The sequence below is a fragment of the Dendrobates tinctorius genome, unplaced genomic scaffold (assembly GCF_039654945.1).
Source record: "Dendrobates tinctorius isolate UK_male_01 unplaced genomic scaffold, ASM3965494v1 ptg000103l, whole genome shotgun sequence".
Classification (NCBI taxonomy): Eukaryota; Metazoa; Chordata; class Amphibia; order Anura; family Dendrobatidae; genus Dendrobates; species Dendrobates tinctorius.
The window spans coordinates 1,666,206-1,693,110 of record NW_027361771.1 but is presented as its reverse complement, the minus strand read 5'-3'; the positions used below and the strand labels follow the sequence as shown (position 1 = coordinate 1,693,110).

The window sequence follows — 26,905 nt, the reverse complement described above, 5'->3', positions numbered from 1 at the left end:
GTGTCTACAACTAATGTTCCCAGACTATTTATAAGATAATGTTCGTTGCAGTGAGAGTGTCCTGCGGCTTTAACCAGGAAGGATCAGCCTGTAATCCACAGGAGGATCAAGTAAAGGCCCCGTTACACATAACGATGTCCCAGCAATCCCACTAACGATCCAACATGGATGGGATCGCTGGGACATAGTTAGGCTGATCGCTGGTGAGCTGTCACATAGACAACCCCTCCAGCGATCAGGACCAGCGAGCAAGCTGGTTTCCAATGTAAACAGCGGGTATCTAAGAGCCGCGCGGCTCCTAGACACCCGCTGTTTACCTTGGAAACCAGCGTCGCTGATTGCTGGTCTCTCGCTGCCACACGCAGCGATGCGCGCTGGCCAGCGGGAGACTAACGATCAAAAAACGGCCCAGGACGTTTGAGTGCGATCAGCGATACCCGGCGGGGGGGCCGGTTGCTGATCCATGTCACACACAGCGATATCGCTGGCGAGATCGCTGTGGCATCACAAAATCAGCAATCTCGCTGGCGATATCGCTGTGTGTGATGGGGCCTTAAGTGTTTCATTTCCCTGCAGCAGCACCACCACAGTGAAAATGCAGTGTTACATGGTGCCCATTAAAATCAGTGCGCTGTCATTGTGATCCTAAAATAGAGATCTTTGTAGCTGCTCTCAGGTTTGGCTGATTGATGAAGGTCTTACATTAGGGACCCGTCTATTAACTCTGAATGCCCTAATGGAGCATTTCAGACTGTATTTTCTAAAGCAGACCACCCCTTTAAGGGTTTACTCTGGCTGGTCAATTGTCATTTTACTATCTCCCAAAAAACATTCTGTCATAGGAAATGAGGACTTTTATACAATATGTATAATCTATTACAAAAGCTTGTTATTCATCTGTAAAAGTAAAAAAAATAATAAACTAAGTTATATGATATTGAAACAATAGGGTTAATTTACAAAGCATTCCTTTACCAAACATTTCCAATAGGTCATATCCTGTAATACACTGTGGTTTCATACACTCTCCAACCATACTTTTATCAGAGGTGTATCTAAAAGTGGCAGGCGGGGTATGGGCATTCCAAGGTGTCTCCCCGATGGCTGCATTTGATCAATTGTACTAGCCAGCTTCCAATTATTATTATTATTCATTTTTATAGCGCCATGTATTCCATGGCGCTTTACATGTGAAAAAGGGGCATACAAAGACAAGTACAATAAACATGAGCAATACAAGGCCTACACAAGTACAAAAGGAGAGAGGACCCTGCCGCGAGGGCTCGCAGTCACAGTTTACAATGATTAATGGTACTCGCGTCTTGCTTTCAGACGCGAGTACAATTGAAGCCCTGACTCGCCGGCACGCAAACAAGATTCATGGTAAGTGCTCCAGTGGAGCTGAAGACACTGAAAACTTAGTGAAATGGGTTGGGGATCTAGTGAAACAGGGGAGGTGTAGAGGTAGGGAAGACTTAGTGAGACAAAGTGGTGGGGAAGATTTAGTGAAACGGGGTGGGTGGGGAAAATTTGAAGACACAGTTTGGGGAGCAGCAGAAATCAAACACAGTATTAGGAGTAAGGTGGGAGATGGGGTCATGTAAGAGGAAACAGTATAGGGGCATGAGGCAGACAGTATGTTAAATGGGGGGATGGGTGCGGACACAAATTGAGCGAGGGGTGAATGCATGAGAAAACAGTATGAGGTAGGATGAGTGTAGACATGGTATGGTAAATGGAATTAGTGCGGACACAGAATAGGGATGGTGGGTGCAGACACAGTATGGGGATACAGCATGGTAAGTGGATGTGTGCAGACACAGTATGCTGAATGGGGGATGGGTGCAGACACTGTATGAGGAGCGAGGAAGGAATGTATGCAGACAAGGTATGAGAAGCGAGGGGAAGAATGTATGCAGACACAGTATGGAAAATGAGGGTGATGGGATAGGTGCAGACACAGTATGAGGAGTCAGGGGATGTGTGAGGAGGCAGTATGGAAAGCAAGGGCGTAAGTATATGAGGAGACAGTAGGGTTTGCAGGGGGGACGTGAGAGGAGGGAGGGGGAACTGTGTGAGGAGACCATTGAAGGTAATAATGTGAGGAGACATTATAGGGGAGAAAAGTGTGAGTAGGCACAAAATAGAGGCTGAGTAGTGTGTGTGGGGGGTGTAGCATGGAGGGACAGTGTAAGAGCACAGCCACATGAGGACAGCCGGCCAAGGAGAGGGAGTGTGATGAAGGGGGATCAGCATAAAGACTGGGCCCTATGGTGGGGACAATGTCCTCTCACACTGTGTGAAGAGTGGGCCCAGTGTGGAAATGAGGGGGAAGTATGGAGGGCATGTACCATAAGGCTATGGGCGGACATTGCGGATTTGCTTGCGGAAATTTCTGCATCTCTGCAGTAAAACACAGTGGAAATTCTGCACGTTTTTTGTGTGGATTTTATGCATTTTTGATGCAGATTTGTATGTGGATTTATCTAAGTAAAGATATGTTATAAAAAAAAAAAGGGATGTCATTTCCTTGTCCAACCTCCATAGGATAGGACTCCATTGTTGATGTGCTTCAACCAAGATGGGCACTATTCTATATTCTCTGCCCACAAACTCTTCCTCCTTCTGACATCATTTCCTTTGACAAACCTGCAGCGTTTTTTGGCACCAAATCCGCAGCTAATCCACAAACCTTTTTACACCTGCGTTTTTGCTGCAGATTTGAGTGTCTCAATGGAAGTCAATGGGTGAAAAACACTGCAGATCTGCAAAAAGAATTGACATGCTGCGGAAAATAAAACGCTGCAAATAAGGACGGAGATTTCCGGATCATGTGCACAACACTAAAGGATTCTCACTGATTAACCTTGCTTTAGTAATCCTTGCTTTATAGGAGCATTTCCGGGCAGAAAAAAACACTGCGGAAATGCAACAAATCCACATCGTGTGCACAAAGCCTAAGAGGGACAGTATGTGGGTCATATTTTGTGTAGGGAATATAGTGAGGGGCAAATATCTATTAAGGGGCTCAGAGTAGGGCAGATATTTTTATTCAGGAGCATTATAATAACACTGCTATTGTTAAGGATATCGTGTGGGGAAGTGCTGCACAAGACCGGAGAAGATGGAAGTCTGCAGAGATGGCTGTGGTTGTGAAAAGTCATCATAGCATCTGGATAAGATGAAGAAAAGAAAGAGAGCGACTCCAGTCAGAGACAATGTCATCTATAAAGGTACCTAGATATAAATGTTTCTTTGTGATACGGACTAATTCTCATCAGTACTGTGGTTCCTGTATGGTATGCAGCTTGTTGATGACTGAAGAACATATTGGAAGTTGTAGGTTCTTACAATACAAATGTATTTGGGTTTGACCTGACATTACAATTGATATACCAAGTACTGATGGTGGTTACGTGCTACATGGCTATCTTAAAGGGAACCTTTCAGCAGGATTGTGATGAGTAAACTACAGACACTGTCAGGTAGGTGCGGTTATACTGATGAAAATGATACCTTGGGTGATGAAATCTGTCTGGTGGTTGTTAAATCTTTATTTGTAATATTCAGTTAGGCCGGTTTCACATTCGCGCTTTTGAGCGCAGCGACGGCCTGCGCACGGCCGCCGCTAAGCCCCGCCCCCTGCCCCGCCTCCACCGGTATCTCCGCCTCCGGGCGCATGACGTTGCATGCGTCATGCGTCCCCTATCTTCATCACAGAGGGCGCAGGCCGTGCGCCGTCTGCGCACAGTCTGCGTTTGGCGGCGCATGCGTCCTTTTGACGGTGCGCCGAGCAGCGCCAAACGCAACCTGTTGCATTTTGGTTGTGCTCGGCGCACCGTCAAATGGACGCATGCGCCGCCAAACGCAGACTGTGCGCAGACTGCGCACGGCCTGCGCCCTCTGTGATGAAGATAGGGGACGCATGACGCATGCAACGTCATGCGCCCGGAGGCGGAGATACCGGTGGAGGCGGGGCAGGGGGCGGGGCTTAGCGGTGGCCGTGCGCAGGCCGTCGCTGCGCTCAAAAGCGCGAATGTGAAACCGGCCTTAATGAGATTCTCGTGCTCCGAGGCGGCCTTATTTAGTGATATAAATTTCTTCAGAATAAATTCTCTCTCAAAATGGCGCCTTCCGCGCCCGCATACAAGCATCCATCGTGATCTGCTGCGCAGGTGCTGCCGGCGCCATTTTGCTAGAGGAATAAAAAAAGTTTGTCTCCACCAAGATAACACCGGTGCAGTAGCATCTACTGGCGCCATTTTGGTGGAGACAATTTTTTTTCCCTCAAGCAAAATGACGCTGGCGGTGGTGTGACGGATCAGGTAAGGGTGTGTCGACTTCACGCACCTCTGGGGAGGGGAGAGAAGGACCCAGCAGGGATCGGCTCTCTGGCACCACCTTTTGCCCCAAGTCAGTCAGGAAATTGCACCGAGGGCAAATAGTCGCCGGAATGGCTTCCCTTATAGGTACGAGTTACTGAGGCACTCCCAGTGAGGGGGGATATACATCACCAGTCCAGGCTGGGGATATATATAAACAAACATCCTGGCCATCACTGTCAGGACTCCTCACTAACACAGTACGGTATGAGGCCACCAATTCCTAGTTCGACATAAGCCTATAAGCGCTGTCCGACAGCAGGCTTATATCAGGTCAGAAACTGACCCCGGGGTAGCGTATAATATAACCAACCGAGCGTGCAGATGTGGGAATTTGTGAATCGAGATAAAAGAGCAGCCCAAGATTAATTTTATATTTAATAGCCGAAAGGCGCACTAGAAAGATAGTTATATATACAAGAACAAATATACAAGGTTACAGTCAGCAGTGCAGTACAAGGGTAGGGTACAGATAGATTTTAATTACCGTGTTATGTAGCATGTGACCTCAGGGAGGCGCTGATGGACCATAGGTCCAAATCTTTGTTATATGATTCTCTGGCCGTGTCAGCTAACAGGCCTCCTGCCAGTCGAACCCCTGAATCCAAAATGAGGAGCTGCCTATTATCCCTTAGGCTGCTCCCTCCCATGCGCTGCGCCAGCCCCTTGGCTGGGCAGCCTCCCTCGCCCCATATCTGATAGTATGGTTTTCCAGGCAGAACTGTGGATGCCCATAACTTTTGGCTTGAGGGTCTAACTAAGACTACAGCAGCGCCACTGGGTTCTGCTGGATTTTATCTGTTCAGGGAGACCAAATATGCCTACCATTTGTAATTCCTGGCAGCTATGCTTTATAACGCAATAACGCAGATTCCTACAGGTGGCTGCAGTGTACGGGCGTGTGGGGGAAGGAATGTCGGTTCCGATTATGTGCTCGGCTCGACTCAGAGATGTGGCATTCTGTTATTATAGGTCATTTTCCAGATTCAATATCTCAGAGCTCTATGCTGGGATCTGTGGTGCCATTCTGTCTGCGTTACAGTCTGAGTCAAACAAAGGAAGCCAGTAGGCTAGTAGTTGCACAAGAGTTCACACCCCTGTGATAATTGCTGGACTTGGTGCTGAATGACACAGGGTCTATGCCTTTTGCCCCCCCCTGGTGAGAGTTTCAAAGGCCTATTTGCTTGAGCTAATTAAAAAAACCATTGGTCTGCTCTGTCCAAGGAAGGACCTTCTCTGGATAATGAGGTCCCATTGTTTGACGTGTATTTAACTTCCCTTTTGGCCTGGGAGGCAGGGCTGTGGAGTCGGTAAGCCAAACCTGCGACTCCGACTCCTCAATTTCCCTTACACCGACTCCGACTCCAACTCCGACCCCCACATATATTGCTTATATTTAAGTGAAAAATTTATTGTAGTACAATGTGAACATCAGACATTTAATCATTTCTATGATCCAATAATCAAGATATTTAGATAGAACATAATATCTATTTATTGGAATACAACTTTAGAACACAAAAAACTGTAATAAATTGTAAATATGTAATACACAGTATACATGTACATGTATACGGTACAGACCAAAGTTTGGACACACCTTCTCATTCAAAGAGTTTTCTTTATTTTCATGACTATGAAAATTCTAGATTCATTCTGAAGGCATCAAAACAATGAATTAACACATGTGGAATTATATAATTAAAGTGTGAAACAACTGAAAATATGTCTTATATTCTAGATTCTTCAAAGTAGCCACCTTTTGCTTTGATTACTGCTTTGCACACTCTTGGCTTTCTCTTGATGAGCTTCAAGTGGTAGTCACCAGAAATGGTCTTCCAACAGTCTTGAAGGAGTTCCCAGAGATGCTTAGCACTTGTTGGCCCTTTTGCCTTCACTCTGCGGTCCAGCTCACCCCAAACCATCTCGACTGGGTTCAGGTCTGGTGACTGTGGAGGCCAGGTCATCTGGCGTAGCACCCCATCACTCTCCTTCTTGGTCAAATAGCCCTTACACAGCCTAGAGGTGTGTTTGAGGCCATTGTCCTGTTGAAAAATAAATGATGTTCCATCTAAACACAAACCGGATGGAATAGCATGCCGCTGCAAGATGCTGTGGTAGCCATGCTGGTTCAGTATGCCTTCAATTTTGAATAAATCCCCAGCAGTGTCACCAGCAAAGCACCCCCACACCATCACACCTCCTCCTCCATGCTTCATGGTGGGAACCAGGCATGTAGAGTCCATCCGTTCACCTTTTCTGCGTCGCACAAAGAAACCAAAGATCTCAAATTTGGACTCATCAGACCAAAGCACAGATTTCCACTGGTTTAATGTCCATTCCTTGTGTTCTCTAGCCCAAACAAGTCTCTTCTGCTTGTGGCCTGTCCTTAGCAGTGGTTTCCTAGCAGCTATTTTACCATGAAGGCCTGCTGCACAAAGTCTCCTCTTAACAGTTGTTGTAGAGATGTGTCTGCTGCTAGAACTCTGTGTGGCATTGACCTGGTCTCTATTCTGAGCTGCTGTTAACCTGCGATTTCTGAGGCTGGTGACTCGGATGAACTTATCCTCCGCAGCAGAGGTGACTCTTGGTTTTCCTTTCCTGGGGCGGTCCTCATGTGAGCCAGTTTCTTTGTAGCGCTTGATGGTTTTTGCAAATGCACTTGGGGACACTTTCAAAGTTTTCCCAATTTTTCGGACTGACTAACCTTCATTTCTTAAAGTAATGATGGCCACTCGTTTTTCTTTACTCGTTTTGCTTTTTTCTTGCCATAATACAAATTCTAACAGTCTATTTAGTAGGAATATCACCTGTGTATCCACCAGACTTCTGCACAACACAACTGATGGTCCCAATCTCATTTATAAGGCAAGAAATCCCACTTATTAAACCTGACAGGGCACACCTGTGAAGTGAAAACCATTTCCGGTGACTACCTCTTGAAGCTCATCAAGAGAATGCCAAGAGTGTGCAAAGCAGAAATCAAAGCAAAAGGTGGCTACTTTGAAGAACCTAGAATATAAGACATACAGTATTTTCAGTTGTTTCACACTTTTTTGTTAATTATATAATTCCACACGTGTTAATTCATAGTTTTGATGCCTTCAGAGTGAATCTACAATTTTCATAGTCATGAAAAGGAATACCAAACGGTGGGGCTGAGTTTTGAGCGAGTACTTTTGGGCCAATCTATCTGCTAGGGAATTCTATCAGATCAGTGGTAGACGCCGTGTCTGCAGCTCTGAACGCTTGGCTGCATCCACCTATGTTACTACCCAGGCTGAATCATTCAGCATTACTGCTCACGGGCTCTCACTGCGAGAATATTAAGCCTCTTTTGCATATTCTGCCACAATTATTAGTACGCAACTGATAAAGGTCTTGTATATTGACTGAAACGTTTTGTCGTGCTACACTGTACCACTGTCTGGGAATAAATTCATCTATATATTAATACCAAGTTGAGTGCCAGGTTCTTTGTTTAAAATGATTAAGCCCTTTCCTACAATGGATGTACTATTCCGTCCATGTGACCTGGGACCTAAGTCCCAAGGACGGAATAGTACGTCTAGTGCGATCAGTGGCGCTCACGTGGTGAGCGCCGCTGATCGCGGCTGGGTGTCAGCTGATTATCACAGCTGACACCCGGCACAATGTGTCAGGGGCGGTCGCGGGCCGCCCCCAACACGTTAACCCCTTGCACACCGCGATCAAACACGATCGCGGTGTACCGGGGGTTAATGGGAAGCATCGGCAGGGAGGGGGCTCCCTCCGTGCTTCCCTGAGCCCCCCACAATGTGCAGCGCTGCTGTGCGGGGCTCCATCCCTGCAGGTCCCCGAATCCAAGATGGCGACGGGGACCTTCGGGGGCCTGCAGGGAGCTGACTTCCTCAGTGCCTGCAAAGCGCAGGCATGAGGAAGCCTTCGTCTATGCCTGTGACAGATCGCTAATCTGTCACAGTGATCTGTGATGTGACAGATCAGCGATCTGTCACAGGACAGTGATGTCCCCCCTGGGACAACCTAATAAAGTTAAAAAAAAAAAAAAAGTGTAAAAATAATTAAAAAAAAAAAAAACAATAAAAGTGCACATATTTGGTATCGCCGCGTCCGTAACGACCCGCCCTATAAAACTGTCCCATTAGTTAACCCCTTTAGCAAACCCCTTAAAAAATAAAAATAAAAAACGAAGCAAAAAATGATTTATTATCATACTGCCGAACAAAAAGTGCAACAACGCACAATCAAAAAGACGCATATAAATATCCATGATACCGCTGAAAACGTCATCTTGTCCTGCAAAAAACGAGCCACCATACAGCATTATTAGCGAAAAAATAAAAAAGTTATAGCTCGCAGAATAAAGCGATGCAAAAATAATTATTTTTTATATAAAATTGTTTTCATTGCATAAAAGCGCTAAAACATAAAAAAGCGACATAAATGAGGTATCGCTGTAACCGTACTGACCCGAAGAATAAAACTGCTTTATCAATTTTACCGCACGCAGAACGGTGTAAATGCACCCCCCAAAAGAAATTCATGAAACGCTGGTTTTTGTTCATTCTGCGTCCCAAAAATCGGAATAAAAAGCGATCAAAAGATGTCACGTGCCCGAAAATGGTACCAATAAAAACGTCAACTCGTTCCGCAAAAAATAAGACCTCACATGACTCGGTGGGTCAAACTATGGAAAAATTATAGCTCTCAATATGTGGTGATGCAAAAACTATTTTTACAATAAAAAGCATCTTTTAGCGTGTGACAGCTGCCAAACATAAAAACCCGCCATAAATAGTAAATCAAACCCCCCGTTATCACCCACTTAGTTAGGGAAAAATAATAAAATTAAAAGAAAATGTATTTATTTCCATTTTCCCATTAGGGTTAGGGCTAGGAGTGTGTTGGGGTTAGGGTTGGAGTTAGAATTGGGGGGTTTCCACTGTTTGGGCACATCAGGTGCTCTCCAAATGCAACATGGCGTCTGATCTCAATTCCAGCCAATTCTGCGTTGAAAAAGTCAAATGGTGCTCCTTCCCTGCCAAGCTCTGCCATGTGCCCAAAGTGTTTTACCCCCACAAATGGGGTATCAGCCTACTCAGGACAAATTGCAAAACAACTTTTGGGGTCCAATTTCTCCTGTTGCCCTTAGGAAAATAAAAAATTGGGGGCAAAAATATCATTTTTGTGGAAAAAAATGTTTTTTTTATTTTCACGCCCGGGCGTTATAAACTTCTGTGAAGCCCTTGGGGGTTCAAAGTGCTCACCACACATCTAGATAAGTTCCTTAGGGGGTCTAGTTTCCAAAATGGTGTCATTTGTGGGGGGTTTCCACTGTTTAGGTACATCAGGGGCTCTTCAAAGGCAACATGACACCCGCAGACCATTCCATCAAAGTCTGCATTCCAAAACGTCACTACTTCCCTTCCGAGCCCCGACGTGTGCCCATACAGTAGTTTTCTCCCACATATGAGGTATCAGCGTACTCAGGAGAAATTGGACAACAACTTTTGGGGTCCAATTTCTCCTGTTACCCTTGGGAAAATAAAAAATTGGGGACTAAATGATCATGTTTGTGCAAAAAATACGATTTTTTATTTTCACGCCCGGGCATTATAAACTTCTGTGAAGCACTGGGGGGTTCAAAGTGCTCACCACACATCTAGATAAGTTCCTTGGGGGGTCTAGTTTCCAAAATGGTGTCATTTGTGGGGGTTTCCGCTCTTTTGGTACATCAGGTTCTTTCCAAACGCGACATGGTGTCCGATCTCAATTCCAGCCAAAAGCGTCAAATGGCGCTGCTTCCCTTCCGAGCTCTGCCATGCGCCCAAATAGTCGTTTACACCTACATATGGGGTATCAGCGTACTCAGGACAAATTGCACAATAACTTTTAGGGTCCTTTTACCCTTGGAAAATAAGAATTGAGGGTGAAAAGATCATTTTTGTGGAAAAAATATGATTTTTTAATTGTACGGCTGTACGTTATAAACTTCTGTGAAGCCCTTGGGGGTTCAAAGTTCTCACCACAGATCTAGATGAGTTCCATGGGAGGTCTAGTATCCAAAATGTGGTTACTTGTGGAGGTTTCCACTGTTTAGGTACATCAGGGGCTCTCCAAACGTGACATGGCGTCCGATCTGAATTCCAGCCAATTTTGCATTGAAAAAGTCAAACGGCGCTCCTTCACTTCTGAGTTCAGCCATGCGCCGAAACAGTGGCAATAACTTTTGCTGTCCAATTTCTCCTGTTACCCTTGGTAAAATAAAAAAAATTGAACTTGAAGTATTTTCTTTGTGAAAAAAAGTTAAATGTCCTTTTTTTTTTAAATATTCAAAAAATTCCTGTGAAGCAACTGAAGGGTTAATAAACTTCTTGAATGTGGTTTTGAGCACCTTAAGGGGTGCAGTTTTTAGAATGGTGTCACTTTTGGTTATTTTCTATCATATAGACCCCTCAAAGTGGCTTCAAATGTGATGTGGTCCGTAAAAATGAAATGGTGTTGCAATAATGAGAAATCGCTGGTCAACTTTTAACCCTTATAACCTTCCTAACAAAAAAAAATTTTGGTTCCAAAATTGTGCTGATGTAAAGTAAATATGCGGGAAAAGTTACTTAAGTTTTTTGTGTGCCGAATCTCTGTGATTTAAGAGCATAAAAATTCAAAGTTGGAAAATTGCGAAATTTTCAAAATTGTTGCCAAATTTCTGCTTTTTTCCCAAATAAACACAAGTTATTTGAATGAATTTTTACCGCTAATATGAAGTACAATATGTCACGAGAAAACAATGTCAGAATCACCGAGATCCATGGAAGCGTTTCAGAGTTATTACCTCATAAAGGGACAGTGGTCAGAATCGTAAAAATTGGCCCGGGAGTTAACGTGCAAACCACCCTTGGTAGTGAAGGGGTTAATGCTGTGCATGCGCTGTGACACATTGCCTGCAGACTTTCATGTCAAACCTAGATGCATCCTTTAGTTATAAAATGCAGCCCTGTAGCCAATCCTAACAGCATGTGAAAGCCTCACTGTCAGGATTCAGCTCTGCATGTGATGACTCAGCAGTCATCACACGGCCATTTCACTCATATGTGATTTTCATACTTACAGTCAGGTGACAACAAGCTTCTCTTCATGAGTCTCTCAGTTTTTCACTGTATATTGACAGAATTATGACAGCAGATCCATGTGTTCTGTGCATAGTCGATAATGATATAGACTTTTTGGATCCATAGAATCCCATTAGTTTACAAATACATGCCATTTGCTCTGTATATGAGAGTATAAGGCCGTAAGGGAAAAAGGGCCAGTAGCATCCACAGCCTGTGGATGTGACCTCTTCGTCCGCTCCTACGGAAGGGTGCAGGGGCTGACTTTATATTGCCTGCATTAGACTAGTTTCACACTAGCGTTTATTCGCCGCAGCGCACGGCGCCGCTAAGCCCCGCCCCCTGCCGGCTCCCTGCCCGCCCCATCCGGTCATCGCCGCTTACTATCGCACATGGACGCTTGCGATCTGCGCACCCTATCTTTAGCATAGGGTGCGCAGATCGTGCGCTGGCCGTGCCCTAGTAGGATTTTGGCGTGCGCTGCGCATTTTTGAAGGTGCACCGAGCACGCCGAAATGCAACATGCTGCGTTCGGCGCACACGGGCGCACCTTCAAAAGTGCGCAGCGCACGCCAAAATCCTACTAGTGCACGGCCAGCGCACGATCTGCGCACCCTATGCTAAAGATAGGGTGCGCAGATCGCAAGCGTCCATGTGCGATAGTAGGCGGCGATGACCGGATGGGGCGGGCAGGGAGCCGGCAGGGGGCGGGGCTGCGTCGAATAAACGCTAGTGTGAAACTAGCCTAATTCTGGTCCACAAAACAATGCAAAGCAGTGCATGCAAATTACTGGTCCAAGTGGTAAATCGGCCGAGTGTACTGGCTCACTGGCTATAATGGGTGCGTATGCTCTGTGTGCGGTCTGTGGCACCCGCAGACAGAACTTGGGGCTGATTATAAGCTGGTCTGAGCGAGCCCTGAGATATTGTGCACAGAAAACAGTGATGATGTGCATCACATAGGAGGTGTTTCAGATGTTATATTGTTCAAAAAAATATAGGTGTAAACAATGTAAAATATACACTGACCATTAATTTTTGGATGAGTTAAGGCTACTCGCATTTGAGGGATATTAGCTACAGGATCATTTATCTCCTCCTTTAATCCAGGAACATCTAAAAGAGGTAAAAATGCCTCTCCCTCTAATTCATTAGAAAGAATAGCATCATAGTCAAATACAGTCAGCAAGAGACAAGCTCCTGGCACTTCACACTGCTCCGGGGTCACCAGGCTGGGGGAAGAGAAAAGAGAACATTACAATCAGACGTTTCTAACGGCAGGGTAGCCTATCACTCTGTTCACATATTCGAAAAATTGGATAGAAAATGTCAATTTTGTTGGACATTTTCCATGAGAATTTGACTGTGCATTTGCTGCAGATTGGAAGCTATGCACTGCAGTGAAAATTCCAAGAATTGACATGTAGCAGATTTGAAAACTGCACTGCATGTCAATTTTTGTGATATTTTTCGACAGGATATGGATAGGATTTGTTAAAACCGAAGTCACTTAACAGATAGATTAGAGCACTGCCTTTTTTCCACCCATAAATCTGGATGGAAAATTTACACCATATCCGTAACTTGTGAGCATACTGTGTCTCTTGGGGTAACTGTTGTAGGCGCCCACCATATGGTATATGGTCACACCATCTACAAGTGGCTACACCAAATAATGCCTGATTATTAGCATCACACAAAATGGGGCAAAAGTATTAAGCTGTATGGCTGGTGAGGGGATCTGTTAAATTGCCATGTACATCTATTTATATAATTGCCTTGTAATGTTTTCATTTTCTGTTCTGTCCAGAATTCCAAGCGGAGGAAGTTCACCGACTGCCATATTGGGGCACCCAAATGATGGGTGTCTCAATATGGAAACTGCTGGTGGTACCAACCTATTGCGCGGTACCACCAGCGGAACAAGGAGGAGAGCACATGGGGTAGACAGGTGAAAGAAGAGAGCACAGACGGGAGAAGTCAGCACATGGGGAAAGAGAGAGTGGATAGGTTGGTGAGCACATGGGGGGGAGAGATTCTTAACGCTGCAAAGCCTGCCCCCATCGTGACATTACCGCCCTCCCGATGCGATAGCATTGGGCCTCCATCTAGTTATTTCATAAAGTCCAAACAAAAAATTGGCAAGACCATGCTCTAATAGCAGTGGAACAGTGTCCTGCAAATTTCTTTGCTCAACTCTATTAGGTCTCATTCAGACATATGTGATTTTTCTCACACATAAAAACATGGCCAGTTGTTCATCGGTGTTTTAGATCTGAGTTTCATCAGTGCTTGGTCCGTGGGTCAGGTTTTCTTATCAGAGATTTTCACTGATGAAAGAAATAAATTACAAATCTTCTTCTATACATTATAATGTCAGTCACAGACAGCACATAGATTGCACATTGATGCCATCCATGTGCTGTCCAAGATTTTCATGAACCAATAGGATTGTATGGATACATTTAATTAGTGATTCAGATAACAAAACCAACATGTCTCCGCAATTTTTTGTACCATGGATAATGGGTTAGTGCACACCTACATGACTCACATAGACATTTATGATTAAAGATTGTGCACACTTACAAGTCAAAGGTCTCATCATAAAGAGGATTTAATTCATTCTTCTTGACTTCTGTAGATCGTGGCTCCACTGCCGGAAATATGTGTTTAGGCTCCAATGTCAGCTGAATAAATGGATCGCTGCTGCCTGAGCACAGGAATAATGAAAAGGATGTTAATTTAATTATTTCTTAACACATAACTGATCATTGGTTGTTAAGATTAAACTATACGTAATACCATGGCCGCCGGGGGGTAGCTTGTGCGGCCGCTCCAGTACTCACTGTGCTGGAGGCTGTTTCATCACCCATATGCTGTTCACTTTGGGGACCCAATTGACTGCAGACAGATGCTGGAAACAACTTTAAGGCTGTGTGCACACGCTGCGGATTTTGCTGCGGTTCCGCAGCGGTTTTGGCCGCTGCGGACCCGCAGCAGTTTCTGCTGCGGTGTACAGTACAATGATTCCCTATGGGAATCAAAAACCGCAGTGCAGACGGTGCGGAATTTTCCGCGCGGATTATCTGCGGTTTTCAATCCGCAGAAAGAATTGACATGTCAATTCTTTCTGCGGATTCTCCTGCGGTTTGCCATCTCCTCCATTGAGGAGATGAAAAACCGCAGGGCAAAACCGCAGAGCAATCCGCAGGTAAAACCGCAGGTCTTTTGACCTGCGGTTTCACCTGCGGATTGTACAAAATCCGCGCGGATGAATCCGCACCTTTTCCGCAGCGTGTGCACACAGCCTAACAATTCAGCTTTATTCCCTTCAGGGCACAGCACATCCAATACAGCAACAGGACTCTATACTTGGTAACCGCAATACATCTTCATCTACAGCAGTACGTCACTTCTTCCTTCACTTCACACATATGCACCACACAGGCAAGCTGACACGTCACACGGAGCACTATGAACACGGAACACTTCCCTTCTTCCAGAGCCCGACTTCAGCCCACGAAGGTACCCGACTTTTCCGTTAAAGCTCACCCACTTAAGGCACTGTTGCTCCTGTTCGTGTCCTAGATTCACAGCTCACTAAACTCTCCACAACACTTCTATACTCCAGCTACTACTCCCACAGGGACTCTTCCACGGACCTCCCTGGCTTGCAATTCTCTAGACACGGGCTGGACTCAATGGACTGGCTTGGGTTGTCACTTCAGCTCTTCCTTGCTAGCTGACTTGACCGACGAGACTCCTTCTTCGGTCTCGCTAGCCTTACAGTCACCAGTCAAGCAAGGCCTCCAGCACCACTACCTGCTGGCTACTGCTGTAGGCACTCCGCTGTTCTTCACTCTTGTCCTGTCCTGTTCTGTTTGCTACCCCCAGCTCAACTCACTTATTGGAGGGAAAATTATCTCCTTTCCTCCTGTCTAGCCACTCCTCTAAGTTAACCCCTCAGCCGTCTTCTCACTAGTTGAGCTCAGTGCCCCCATCTAGTGGCCCTTTTCTAATACTACATCTAACTATCTAACTAATGTGTGGCCGCAAACACACACACACACACACACACACCTAATACACAGTAATGTTACTATTCACAGGGCAAGGCCCTTGACCTCCTTACATATACATGGGTATTAATGAACTTAACTAATACATTGTTAGGAATCTGGTTTCTGACACGTCTAGACAGAAACCCAGATTCTCACATGCTGCAGTCTCTTGCCCATTTGCTGCAGCAGAAGGGATTGCTGAGGAGATTGTCTCACAACAACTGTCTCCAGAGGCAAAGTCCTTTATTCCATCTATTGGGCATGCTCACGGGACGAGCTCCTATTGGACTTCGGGAGTCAGGTGTTCAGGTCCCGCTCCGGATCCTATTGGCTCTTCCTGGATTCTTGGAGATTTCCGGAAGTGCCGTGCGCTATAAAAAGTGCGCATGGCCGTTCCGCCATGCGCTAGTGTAGCCATACTGCTGCTGTATGTTTGTTGATGGATGCATGGACTGGTGACTGACTTATTATGAAACCCCTACCCTCTGATACTACGCATGTGTGAGTGTTTGTGTTAGTGCCAGTACCCAGCGCCAAGCGCCAAGCGCCAGCGCGTTATGCTCCATACTACAGCAGCCTAAGCGTCAGCATTGCGCCTGCTAGTTAGCAGTGTCTTTGCAGCGGCTCTGCTATAGCCGCGCTGCAGTTGCAGCTCCTAGTGGTGTTCGCGGTTGCGACGCCTTGTACACGTTTCCGGTAGGTCCTTACGGAGTTAGTATCGCTACCTTGTGTTTCTCCGGTGACCACATACCGTGTGTGTTGCGCTGAGATTCTGTGTCCTGAACAGACTCAGCGTCTTTTTGTGTTACCATTTATAATTACAGCTCTGTGAGCTCAACAGAGTTTGTTCAGTGCACTTGGTGACGCACTTAAACCGGTGCACGCTACCGCCTATAGCTCTGCCACCACCTAGCAGCGGTCGTTCCATCTACCGCACGGTGGACCCCGAGTGGCGAAGGCACTTTATTTATATTTTTATTTTAGTGTCTTCCGCCGCTCCTAACATTACACTAGCGCCAGGGTCTGGCTAGTGATGGCAGAACAGCAGCAGCTCCTGCAATGCATTAAGCAGCTTGGCGACTGGGTGGCCGCTCTTGAGAAGTCTCTCTCTGCTGCTCAAGCCACTGATGCTGCTGTCCAGGCGTTAACGGATGCAGTAGCGCGTTTGTCCATGTCCACCCTTGCGCCGACAGTTACCCGCCTCCCGTTGCCTGATAAGTTTTCCGGGGATGGTGCCTCCAGTAGGGGTTTTATCAGCCAGTGCTCGATCCATTTGGAGATGCTGGCTGCATTCCTACAGAACGGGCCAAGGTGGCATTCATAATATCCCTACTGTCGGGCAAGGCCCTGGAATGGGCAACGCCGTTATGGGAGCGTGGTGATCCCGATATACGAACCGCAGCGCACCTGCTGATGGCCATCAAGCAGGTTTTCCTCAGTCCACGGGTCACGCACGACACCTCCCTGCAGCTACTCGCACTCACTCAGGGATCTCTCTCGGTGAGCCAGTATGCCGTACGTTTTCGCACACTGGCGTCCGTGTTGGAGTGGACTGATTGGGCCCTTTTCCCTGTCTTTTGGAAAGGGTTAGCGGAGCATGTGAAAGATGCTCTTTCTACCAGAGAGATTCCAACGACCTTGGAAGAGTTGATTTCCATCTCCTCGCGCATTGACCTCCGCTTTTCGGAGCACGGCTTAAGGTACTGTCACACTTAGCGATGTACCAGCGATCCCGACCAGCGATATGACGCGGTCAGGATCGCTGGTACATCGCTAAGTAGTCGCTAGTGAGCTGCCACACAGGCAGATCTCACTAGCGACATCGCTGGGGACGGGGATCGCTACTTACCTGTCACACCAGGCGATCCTGCGTCCTCCCGCCCGGCTCCACGCGTCGCTCGTCTTCACAGCAGGAAGCGCCGCAGGAAGCTGACGACGAGAAACAGTCCAGGACGTTCTCGCGCGATCAGCGATAATCAGCGGGGGAGCCGGTCGCTGGTAAGTATCAGACACAGAGATATCGCTAGCAATATCACTATAACGTCACTAGTTATAGCGATATTGCTAGCGATATCTCTTAGTGTGACATGCCCTTTAGAGCGTGCTCACTCAAAACGGAAGGGTACTCCGCTCCCCAAATTTTTCGAGCCGCTGGAGCCACCTGAGCCTGAGGTCCTACCTCCTGAGCCCATAAAGGTGTCTCGTACCGATTTTAATACGGACTCAGACCAGGAAACTGTTTGCGGTTGTCACCACGTATGTGCAGTTTCTCCGGAAGCCAGCTCCCCGCAATGGTCTGAGTCTGAGCCGGTTGTCGAGACTTTTGTCCCTCCTCATCTTAGGGCTCAGGTACTCGCTTGGGCGCATGTGTCCAATGCGTCTCACCACCGAGGCTACATGCAGGTCTTGGCCGGAGCATATTGGTGGCCTCATAGGGCTTGGGATGTTAAGAGGTTTATTCAGGCAGGTACCTCTTGTACTCAGCATAGCCTCTCTAGGCGGAGTGGGGCGACGACCATCGATACACGGTGGCGTGCCACGGCCACTTCCTCTCTTGCCATTTCCCAGATTTCCCTCCTGAAACCGGGCGACCTTGCCTCCGCTGGTACCTTCCATGTGTCCCGGGTTACCATGTCACCTACCAAGACACCAAGCTCGTCTATAGGCGAGTTTGAGCCCTGTGCCACTGCTAGGCACAGGGTGATGGATCGGAAGGTTCAGGGAGGGGGGGGGCCCTAGGAGGGGGGGTAATGTTAGGAATCTGGTTTCTGACACGTCTAGACAGAAACCCAGATTCTCACATGCTGCAGTCTCTTGCCCATCTGCTGCAGCAGAAGGGATTGCTGAGGAGATTGTCTCACAACAACTGTCTCCAGAGGCAAAGTCCTTTATTCCATCTATTGGGCATGCTCACGGGATGAGCTCCTATTGGACTTCGGGAGTCAGGTGTTCAGGTCCCGCTCCGGATCCTATTGGCTCTTCCTGGATTCTTGGAGATTTCCGGAAGGTCCCGTGCGCTATAAAAAGTGCGCATGGCCGCTCCGCCATGCGCTAGTGTAGCCATACTGCTGCTGTATGTTTGTTGATGGATGCATGGACTGGTGACTGACTTATTATGAAACCCCTACCCTCTGATACTACGCATGTGTGAGTGTTTGTGTTTGTGCCAGTACCCAGCGCCAAGCGCCAGCGCGTTATGCTCCATACTACAGCACCCTAAGCGTCAGCATTGCGCCTGCTAGTTAGCAGTGTCTTTGCAGCGGCTCTGCTATAGCCGCGCTGCAGTTGCAGCTCCTAGTGGTGTTCGCGGTTGCGACGCCTTGCACACGTTTCCGGTAGGTCCTTACGGAGTTAGTATCGCTACCTTGTGTTTCTCCGGTGACCGCATACCGCGTGTGTTGCGCTGAGATTCTGTGTCCTGAACAGACTCAGCGTCTTTTTGTGTTACCATTTATAATTACAGCTCTGTGAGCTCAACAGAGTTTGTTCAGTGCACTTGGTGACGCACTTAAACCGGTGCACGCCACCGCCTATAGCTCTGCCACCACCTAGCAGCGGTCGTTCCATCTACCGCACGGTGGACCCCGAGTGGTGAAGGCACTTCATTTATATTTTTATTTTAGTGTCTTCCGCCACTCCTAACATACATGACATTTTGGTCACTTCACACCCCAATGTATTTCCAGCCTCATTTGCATATACCTTCAGTTGTGATATCTGAGTGCCGTGGGACATCAAGGTATGATGTGTTTTATATTTTAGACGGCTAAAATGTGAGGGGGATGAGTGTGTGTGCTTCTCTTACCATTGGAGTTCAGAGGGAGGAGATTCACTGCATTAAGGATCTCAACGTGCAGTTTCTGCTCTGATTGCCGGTAGCTCACTTTAACTGTAACAGCTCCATACTTTTCTGCAGTGGAACCCTGCTGTAAGTAGTTAAGAAATAGAAATGTAGGTATATGTACAGTTATGTATATATATTATCTACTATATCTACAGTGGATTTAAAGAGTCTACACTCACCTTTTTTAAAATGCCACGTTTTTATAATGTAAAAAACCATATTAAGAAGAATCTATGGTTGCATAAGGTTGAACACCCTCTCATAATTAGGATGTAGTTATGATCAGAATTAGTCAATCATATTTAAACTCATATTAAAGGGAACATTTAGCATTTAAGTATTTAATAGCGTATCTAATGTCCCCGATGCCTGCACGTAGCCGAAGGCCGCAGGTAGAAAAGTAACTTTATTCACACTGGCAGCATTTGGTTTCAGTCATGGGGGTGGCGCTGGTGCTGGATCAGTCACCACTCTGAGTATATCCTGAAGGCTGCCAAGAGGCCAACACAACGTTAAAGAAGCTGCAGGAATTTCTAGCAAGTACTGGTTGTATACTGCATGTGACAAGAATCTTACATACTGTATTCTTCATATCTGTGGCCTGTGGGGTTGGTTGGCAAGTTTAACCTTTTCTTACAAAGAAAACTGACTAAGCCCACCTATGTTTTCCCAAAACCTACATCAAGTCTACCAAAAGCATGTGGGAAAAACAGGTTATGGTCTAATGAGACCAAGGTTGAACTTGTTGGCCATAATTCCAGAAGACATGTTTTGGCGCCAACACTGTACATCACCAAAAGAACCATACCCACATTGAATCATGGAGGAGGCCACATAATGCATTGGAGCTGTTTATTAGCAGCTGGAACTGAGACTTTAGACAAGGTGAGAGGAATTATGAAAAGTTCCAAATATCTGTCAGTTTTGCAACAAAACCTTCAGGTCTCTGCTAAAAAATATGAAGATAAATGTCAGCTTTCAGCATGACAATTATCCCAAGCGTACCTCCAAACCAACAAAAGAATGGCTCAGCAGTGCATCAGTGCAGAGCCGGCGGAGCTGAGGGGTGCTTGCAGCAACCGGTCACAGTATAGTGAGGGATGATTGAAGTCACGCCAGTATGCCTTTATGACTGAAAGCTGGTTTTTAACAAGCTTTTTATATTGGTTGTGTATGTATATATTTATAGGATTAAACTATGCATGAATATTAACAAACATAACTAATGCATGACATTTTGTTCACTTCATGCCCCAATGTATTTCCAGACTCATTTGCATATGTATTCAAATTTGATATCGGGGTACTGTGGCTCATAAAGGTATCATGTGTTTTATATTTTAGACAGCTACAATGTGAGGGGGAGGAGTGTATTTCTGTGCTTCACTTACTGCGGGTGAAATAAATATTGAACACCACCAACAATTTTCCAAGTAAATACTGTATAATTCTAAAAGTGCCATTTACATGAAATTCGCACTAGATTTTGATAACAAAATATCCAATCCACACAGGCAAATACATCAAACCATAGATGTCCATAAATTATGTCTAATAATGAGAAATTACACAGGGAAAAAGTATTGAACACGATTACTGAAATGTAATTAATCCTTCGTACAAAAGTCTTTGTTGGTGATGACAACTTCAAGACGCCTTCTAAATGGAGAAACTTGTCGCAAGCATTGCTCAGGTGTGATTTTGGCCTATTTTTCCACAAAAACACTTTGCAAATCCTGAAGGTTCTATGGTCTCCTTCTATGGACTCTGAGCTTTAGTTCCTTCCAAAAAATGTTTATTGGATTCAGCTCAGGTGACTGGATGGGCCATTGTACCAGCTTTACTTTATTTCTCTAAAAAACAATTGAGTTTCTTTGGCTCTGCGTTTGGGATTATTATTATTTATTTATATAGCACCATTGATTCCATGGTGCTGTACATGAGAAGGGGTTACATACAAATTACTGATATCACTTACAGTAAACAAACTAACAATCACAGACTGATACAGAGTGGAGAGAGGACCTTGCTCTTTCGGGCTTACATGCTACAGGATGGTGGGGAAGGAGACAGTAGGTTGATGGGTTGCAGCAGTTCCGGTGTTGGTTGAAGTGATATCACCGGTAGTGGTGAGAGAGAAGGAGGTAGCGGGGTCATTGCAGGCTGTAGGCTTTCTTGAAGAGGTGGGTTTTCAGGGATCATTGAGTTGTTGAAATGTCCACCATCATCTCCATCATCCTGGTAAATGTCAGAAGATTTTTATCAAGAATGTCTTGGCACATTTGTCCATTCGTTCATCCTTCCTTCAATTATATGTACCGTAGTTTGACAGTGCCATATGCTGAAAAACAGCCCCACACCATGATGTTCCCACCTCCAATGCTCACTGTTGGTGTTTTTGGAGAGATTTGCAGTGCATTTTAGCCTCCAATCATGGTGTGTATTATGGCATCCAAAGAGTTAAATTTTGGCCTCATCTGACCAGACTGTATTCTCCCAGTATTTCACAGGCTTGTCTAAATGATGTTGAGCAAACTTTAAATATGCTTGAACATGCTCTTTGTCCAGCAATGGAGTCTTGCGTGATGAGCGTGCATACAGGCCATGGAGGTTGAGTGCATTACTTATAGTTTGCTTTGAAACAATTCTACCTGCTGATTCCAGGTCTTTCTGTAGCTCTCCACAGGTGGTACTTGGATCTTGGACAACTCTTCTGATAAGTTTTTTCACTCTGTGTGGAGTACCTGGACGTGGCTGATTTATGGTGAAATGTTATTCTTTCCACTTCTGGATTATGGCCCCAACATTGCTCACTGGAGCCTTCAGAAGTTTAGAAATTCTTCTGTAACAGATGCCATCAGTATTTTTTTCAACAATTAGGTTGCATAGGCATTTAGACAGTTCACTGGTTTCACCCAACATGAGATGTTTCTTGCGTGTGGCACCTTGGTAATGAGACACCTTTTTGTAGGCCATCAGTTGAACCAGCTAATATTTTTCACTAATTGGCATGATTGCTTTCTAATTATTGATAGATTTAGGCTGCACAGCGGTTTTTTAGAGGTTTTTTTAGCGGATTTGCCAAAAAATCCGCTCAAAAAATGCTAAAAATAAGCTTCCCATTCATTTCTATGCATTTTGCACTTTTTGTGCGTATCGATGCGTTTTTTACCGCGAAAAAAACGCTTTACGGTAAAAAAAACGCAGCATGCTCATTAATTTCGCAGATTTTTCCGCATTTCTGCCTATTTCTATGTGTCAGGAACCGCATGGAAAAAAAACGCAAAAAAAACGCGCTTTTTTTGCGCAAAAAACACGCAGAAAAAACCGCGCGGTTTCTGGGAAGGGAGTCCGGTTTTTAAGCAGAAATTTTCTGCCACGTGTGCACATAGCCTTAAGCTGGTGTCATGAATTTCCATGAATTTTTTCACCGCTCTTTCTTCATGTGTTCAATATTTTTTCCCTATGTAATTTCTCAGTATTACACATAACTTAATTTATGGACATATGTGGTTTGATTTCTTTGCCTGTGTGGATTAGATGTGTTGGTACCGATATCTGATGAGACTTTCAAGTCAATAGCACCTTTAGAAATATATTTACTTAGAAAATTGGTTTACATGTTCAATACTTATTTCACCTGCTGTGTGTATATGTACATATATATACATATAGTTTCAAAATTGCAAAAGTGCAGAAGAACATATATGGGAATTTATCCGATGACATGCTGCTGTACTGTTAAAGGGAACCTGTCACCAGGTTTGGCTGATACGAGTTATGGCCACCGCCTTTAAGGGCTTATCTACAGCATTCTCTAATGCTGTAGATAAGTCCCTGATCTGACCTGTAAGAGAAGGAAAATAACTTTTATTATACTCACCTGCTGGGCGGTCCGGTCTGAGGGGTTTTGCAGTGTTAGGGTGGTCTCTCAAGTGAGACCCTCAAGTATATTGGATGGCTACCAAATTGGATTGCTCGAGCAAGGTGATGGAAAATAGACACAGACAAGAGTATCTGAATCAAAATGCCATAAAGTTTGTTCCAGAGTCGGCTATTATATACACATTATGTCATCTCTGTGCTATGCGCATGTCAAGACTTGTTATTGAAAGTAAGGGGAATTGTTTATTACAGGGAAATATCCTATTATGCGCATGTCAGCTGTCTATTACAAATAAGATCATTTATTATCCATCAGGTGATTTTCCATTAAAGGTAACAGTGAACAGGTGTTTAATTATATAATGTCCAAATGTCTATCTAATTAGTCCTATCTCAATAAGGTTTACAACTTGTTATCTGTATAAGCCTGGTACCCCACCTACAATACTCTTTATTAAGTCAACACTGCCCTGGGCGCAGTCCTGTAATGTCAGCAACAAGAATTATAAAAGGTTAGAATGACACAAGCTAATATGAAATGTTAGAATTTTGTTATATATATGAGAAGACCCTGAGGGTCCCTGGATTCCTTTATCAGCAGGTCCCATCTTCATGCGATGCCGCCCTTCTGCTTGCTTCATGGCATCCCGGCATTGCACTCCTGCGCAGGTGCACTTAGCTGCCCTGTTGAGGGCAGAGCAAAGTATTGCAGTGCGCAGGCGCTGAGAAAGGTCAGAGAGGTCCAGCACCTGCGCACTGCATGAATTTGCTCCGCCCTCAACAGGGCAGATAAATATGCCTGCGGGGGGCTTATCTACAGCATTGTAGAATGCTGTAGATAAGCCCTGAAAGGCAGTGGCCGTAACTTGTATCGGACAAACCTGGTTCCCTTTAAGTCTGCTGACCTGCTGCATTAGATCCAGGCCTATGTAGAGTCAACAAATTTAGCTGTGAAACGAAGAACTTCTGCAGTTAACTTTGCAGAGCAATGAGAATCTGCGCATCCTATATTTGGTCCTTTTACCTGTTGCTGAATCTTCTGCTGATAATAACGCTCTATTAGTTTCCGAGTACTGGAGGAACAAAGGTCAAGATCTTGATCTAGGTTCTATAGGAAGAGGAAAAATGGGAATTCGGTAAAACAAAGTATTTTGTACAAGTAGACTGAGGAGGTTCACCATTTGACACTAGCTACATTATATTATGTGTAACTAATTTTAAAAAGGGAGTTTTGGTACATGGGAAGCTTACAGGAATGTTGTGGATCCACAACAACTAGAGGCAGTGAGGGTGAAGGCACTTTTAAATGTATATACAAAGGATTTATAGATTTATGTTTGAAAATGTGAGCTCTGGTAACTATAAAACCATATATTAAGAGATTAAAGGGTTATTCTTTCTTCAGGAGCACACCGCTCCCTTGACTTCTAGCTTCCTGTTTGCCAGGGAGTGATGCACTCCTGAACACTGATGGTTTGAGCCAGCTGCCTTTCGCCTTTGGTGCAAGTAGGGCCAGTTTTGCCTCTACATCCATGAAGAACCACAGGGACAATGAAGCTTGCCAGACCTAGTAATTTGCTCATCCTCATCACTGCTCTTTCATGCTCTATTGCAAAGAGCGTTTGAAGCGTGCTCTCCTTCCTTAGAAAACCAGCAACCTTGATTACTGCCAAAGTGGCCGATGAACTAGGTAACGAGCAGTACCATATAAAATGAAAAATTTCTTCTTGGGAGGAGTTTTAATAAAAGGTACATTGCAAAGTTGCTGGTTTTTACATGAGCACAAAGGTCTGGACGTGAAGAGACATGATAGAAAGCTGCTCTTCTGTAAACCAGTGTTGTATCTTGCATTGTAGCTACATATCCTCTTTGTTTCATATTATTTTGTGCACCATGTTATAAGTTTTTTTTATATATAACATTCATTAACTTAAAACTGGAAAAAAAACATCTTTACTTACAATGAATGTCGCAGTGTGGAGGCTTTCTAATGACAGTCCACAGCCCCCTGCATGGAAACATGACTCCAAGTTCTAGATGAACAGAAAATTCTCACTATCAAATATCTAAAATCATAAAGAAGGTTTGCAATGCCCTATTTTGATTGATACATTGGCACGTACAGTATGTGAATGGGTCTACACAAAGTGGGAGAGTAAGCTGAGAATCCAGTTGGGTTCACCAGTTTGCAAGTTGACAAGTTGAAATCCTGACGCACTCCCTCTCTCTGACTGTTATCATTATCACATTCAAGGCTAAGGGCCCCGTCACACATAGCGACTCACCAGCGCTCTCAACAACGATATCAACTTGTCAGGATCGCTGGTGTGTCGCTACATGATCGCTGGTGAGCTGTCAAACAGACAGCTTCACCAGCGATCAGCACCAGCGACGCCGAGCGGGCGCGTCGCTGTGTACGTTAGTTACCAGCGCGCTGATGCAGGGAGCTGGTAACTATGGTACACATCGGGTTTCTAAGCATCACTTAGAAACCCGATGTGTACCTTGGTTACCAGCTCCCTGCATCAGCGCGCTGGTAACTAAGGTACACATCGGGTTTCTAAGGTGATCGCTGGTCGTTGCTCTCCCGCCTATCACACGCAGCGATGCGTGCTGTCCAGCGGGAGACCAACGACCCAAAAAAAGTCCTGACCTTTCATGGACGATCAGCGATAACCGGCAGGGGGGCCGGTCGCTGATAGCTGTCACACACAGCGATCTCGCTGGTGAGATCGCTGTTGCGTCACAAAACTTGTGACTCAGCAGCGATCTCGCTAGCGAGATCGCTATGTGTGACGGGGGCTTAAGGGTCAGTATTGCATATTTGTTTGCTGCTGCTACCTGCGCCACTAGAATCACACAAGAAGGAGTACCACCTGCTCAAGATAAGAGCTCACACTTTTATGAGGCATGAGGGTGTGCTGTTAATGGCGCAGTATGACTGGCACTGTTGTGGAGGAGCCGGAGGGCACTGTGGCAAGCCCTATGCGGGGGTACTTCTATGACATTTCCTGACCAGATGTGATGTAGACACATTGTATAGTGAATTATTGTGCTTACTGACCTTATTAGCTTAGTAAAAACTGATGTCTTTAAATGATCACAGGAGGTGTGTAACCGACATACATGTGGCGCCCCTAAGTGTTCATTCACCACAGAGGTACTGCACCTCACCCAGAAGTGTGGTACCCCACTCTCAGGTAAGGAGTCAGCACCTCACAGGACTCTAACACCTGCACCCAACACACACCCTATAGCAACAGGGCATCTGGATGTACCCTACGGGAGGAGGATCTCAACCCTGCCTGGGTGGTAAAGGGTGTTGGGAGCTGGGTGGAGCTAGTAGGATGAGAGCGGGAGAAGAGAGTTTAGTCAAGAGTCTGCCAGGAGGGGAGGAAGTGGAAAGACATGTGTGAAGCAGCTCCCTGTCAGGAGGAGCTGCAGGGAAGAAAAGAGAAAGATGGAAGCTCCCTGAAGAGGGAAGGGAACCTAGAGGCACGGCGCAGCGGCCATACTGCCTGTGGGGCTCGTTCCACGCTGAGTAACGTCGGGTGGAGGGATCAGGTCGCAGTATAGGGATTGGCCCTAAAACTAGTGAAGTGACCAACGGACTCAGCTAGA

General features: G+C 45.6%; 1 protein-coding gene across 7 annotated transcripts in view; it reads right to left on the bottom strand.

Annotated features, from left to right (window-relative positions):
* UNC13D (unc-13 homolog D) overlaps positions 1–26,905 on the bottom strand; it is a 152,694-nt gene that overhangs the window by 433 nt on the left and 125,356 nt on the right. For all 7 annotated transcript variants that reach the window (XM_073587917.1, XM_073587922.1, XM_073587916.1 and 4 more), the window contains 5 exons: positions 25,246–25,317; positions 24,309–24,392; positions 19,361–19,481; positions 14,081–14,204; positions 12,521–12,723 (listed from right to left, as the gene is read on the bottom strand). In XM_073587917.1, coding sequence (XP_073444018.1) covers positions 12,521–12,723; positions 14,081–14,204; positions 19,361–19,481; positions 24,309–24,392; positions 25,246–25,317 — 604 coding nt within the window. The remainder of the gene's footprint in view (positions 1–12,520; positions 12,724–14,080; positions 14,205–19,360; positions 19,482–24,308; positions 24,393–25,245; positions 25,318–26,905) is intronic.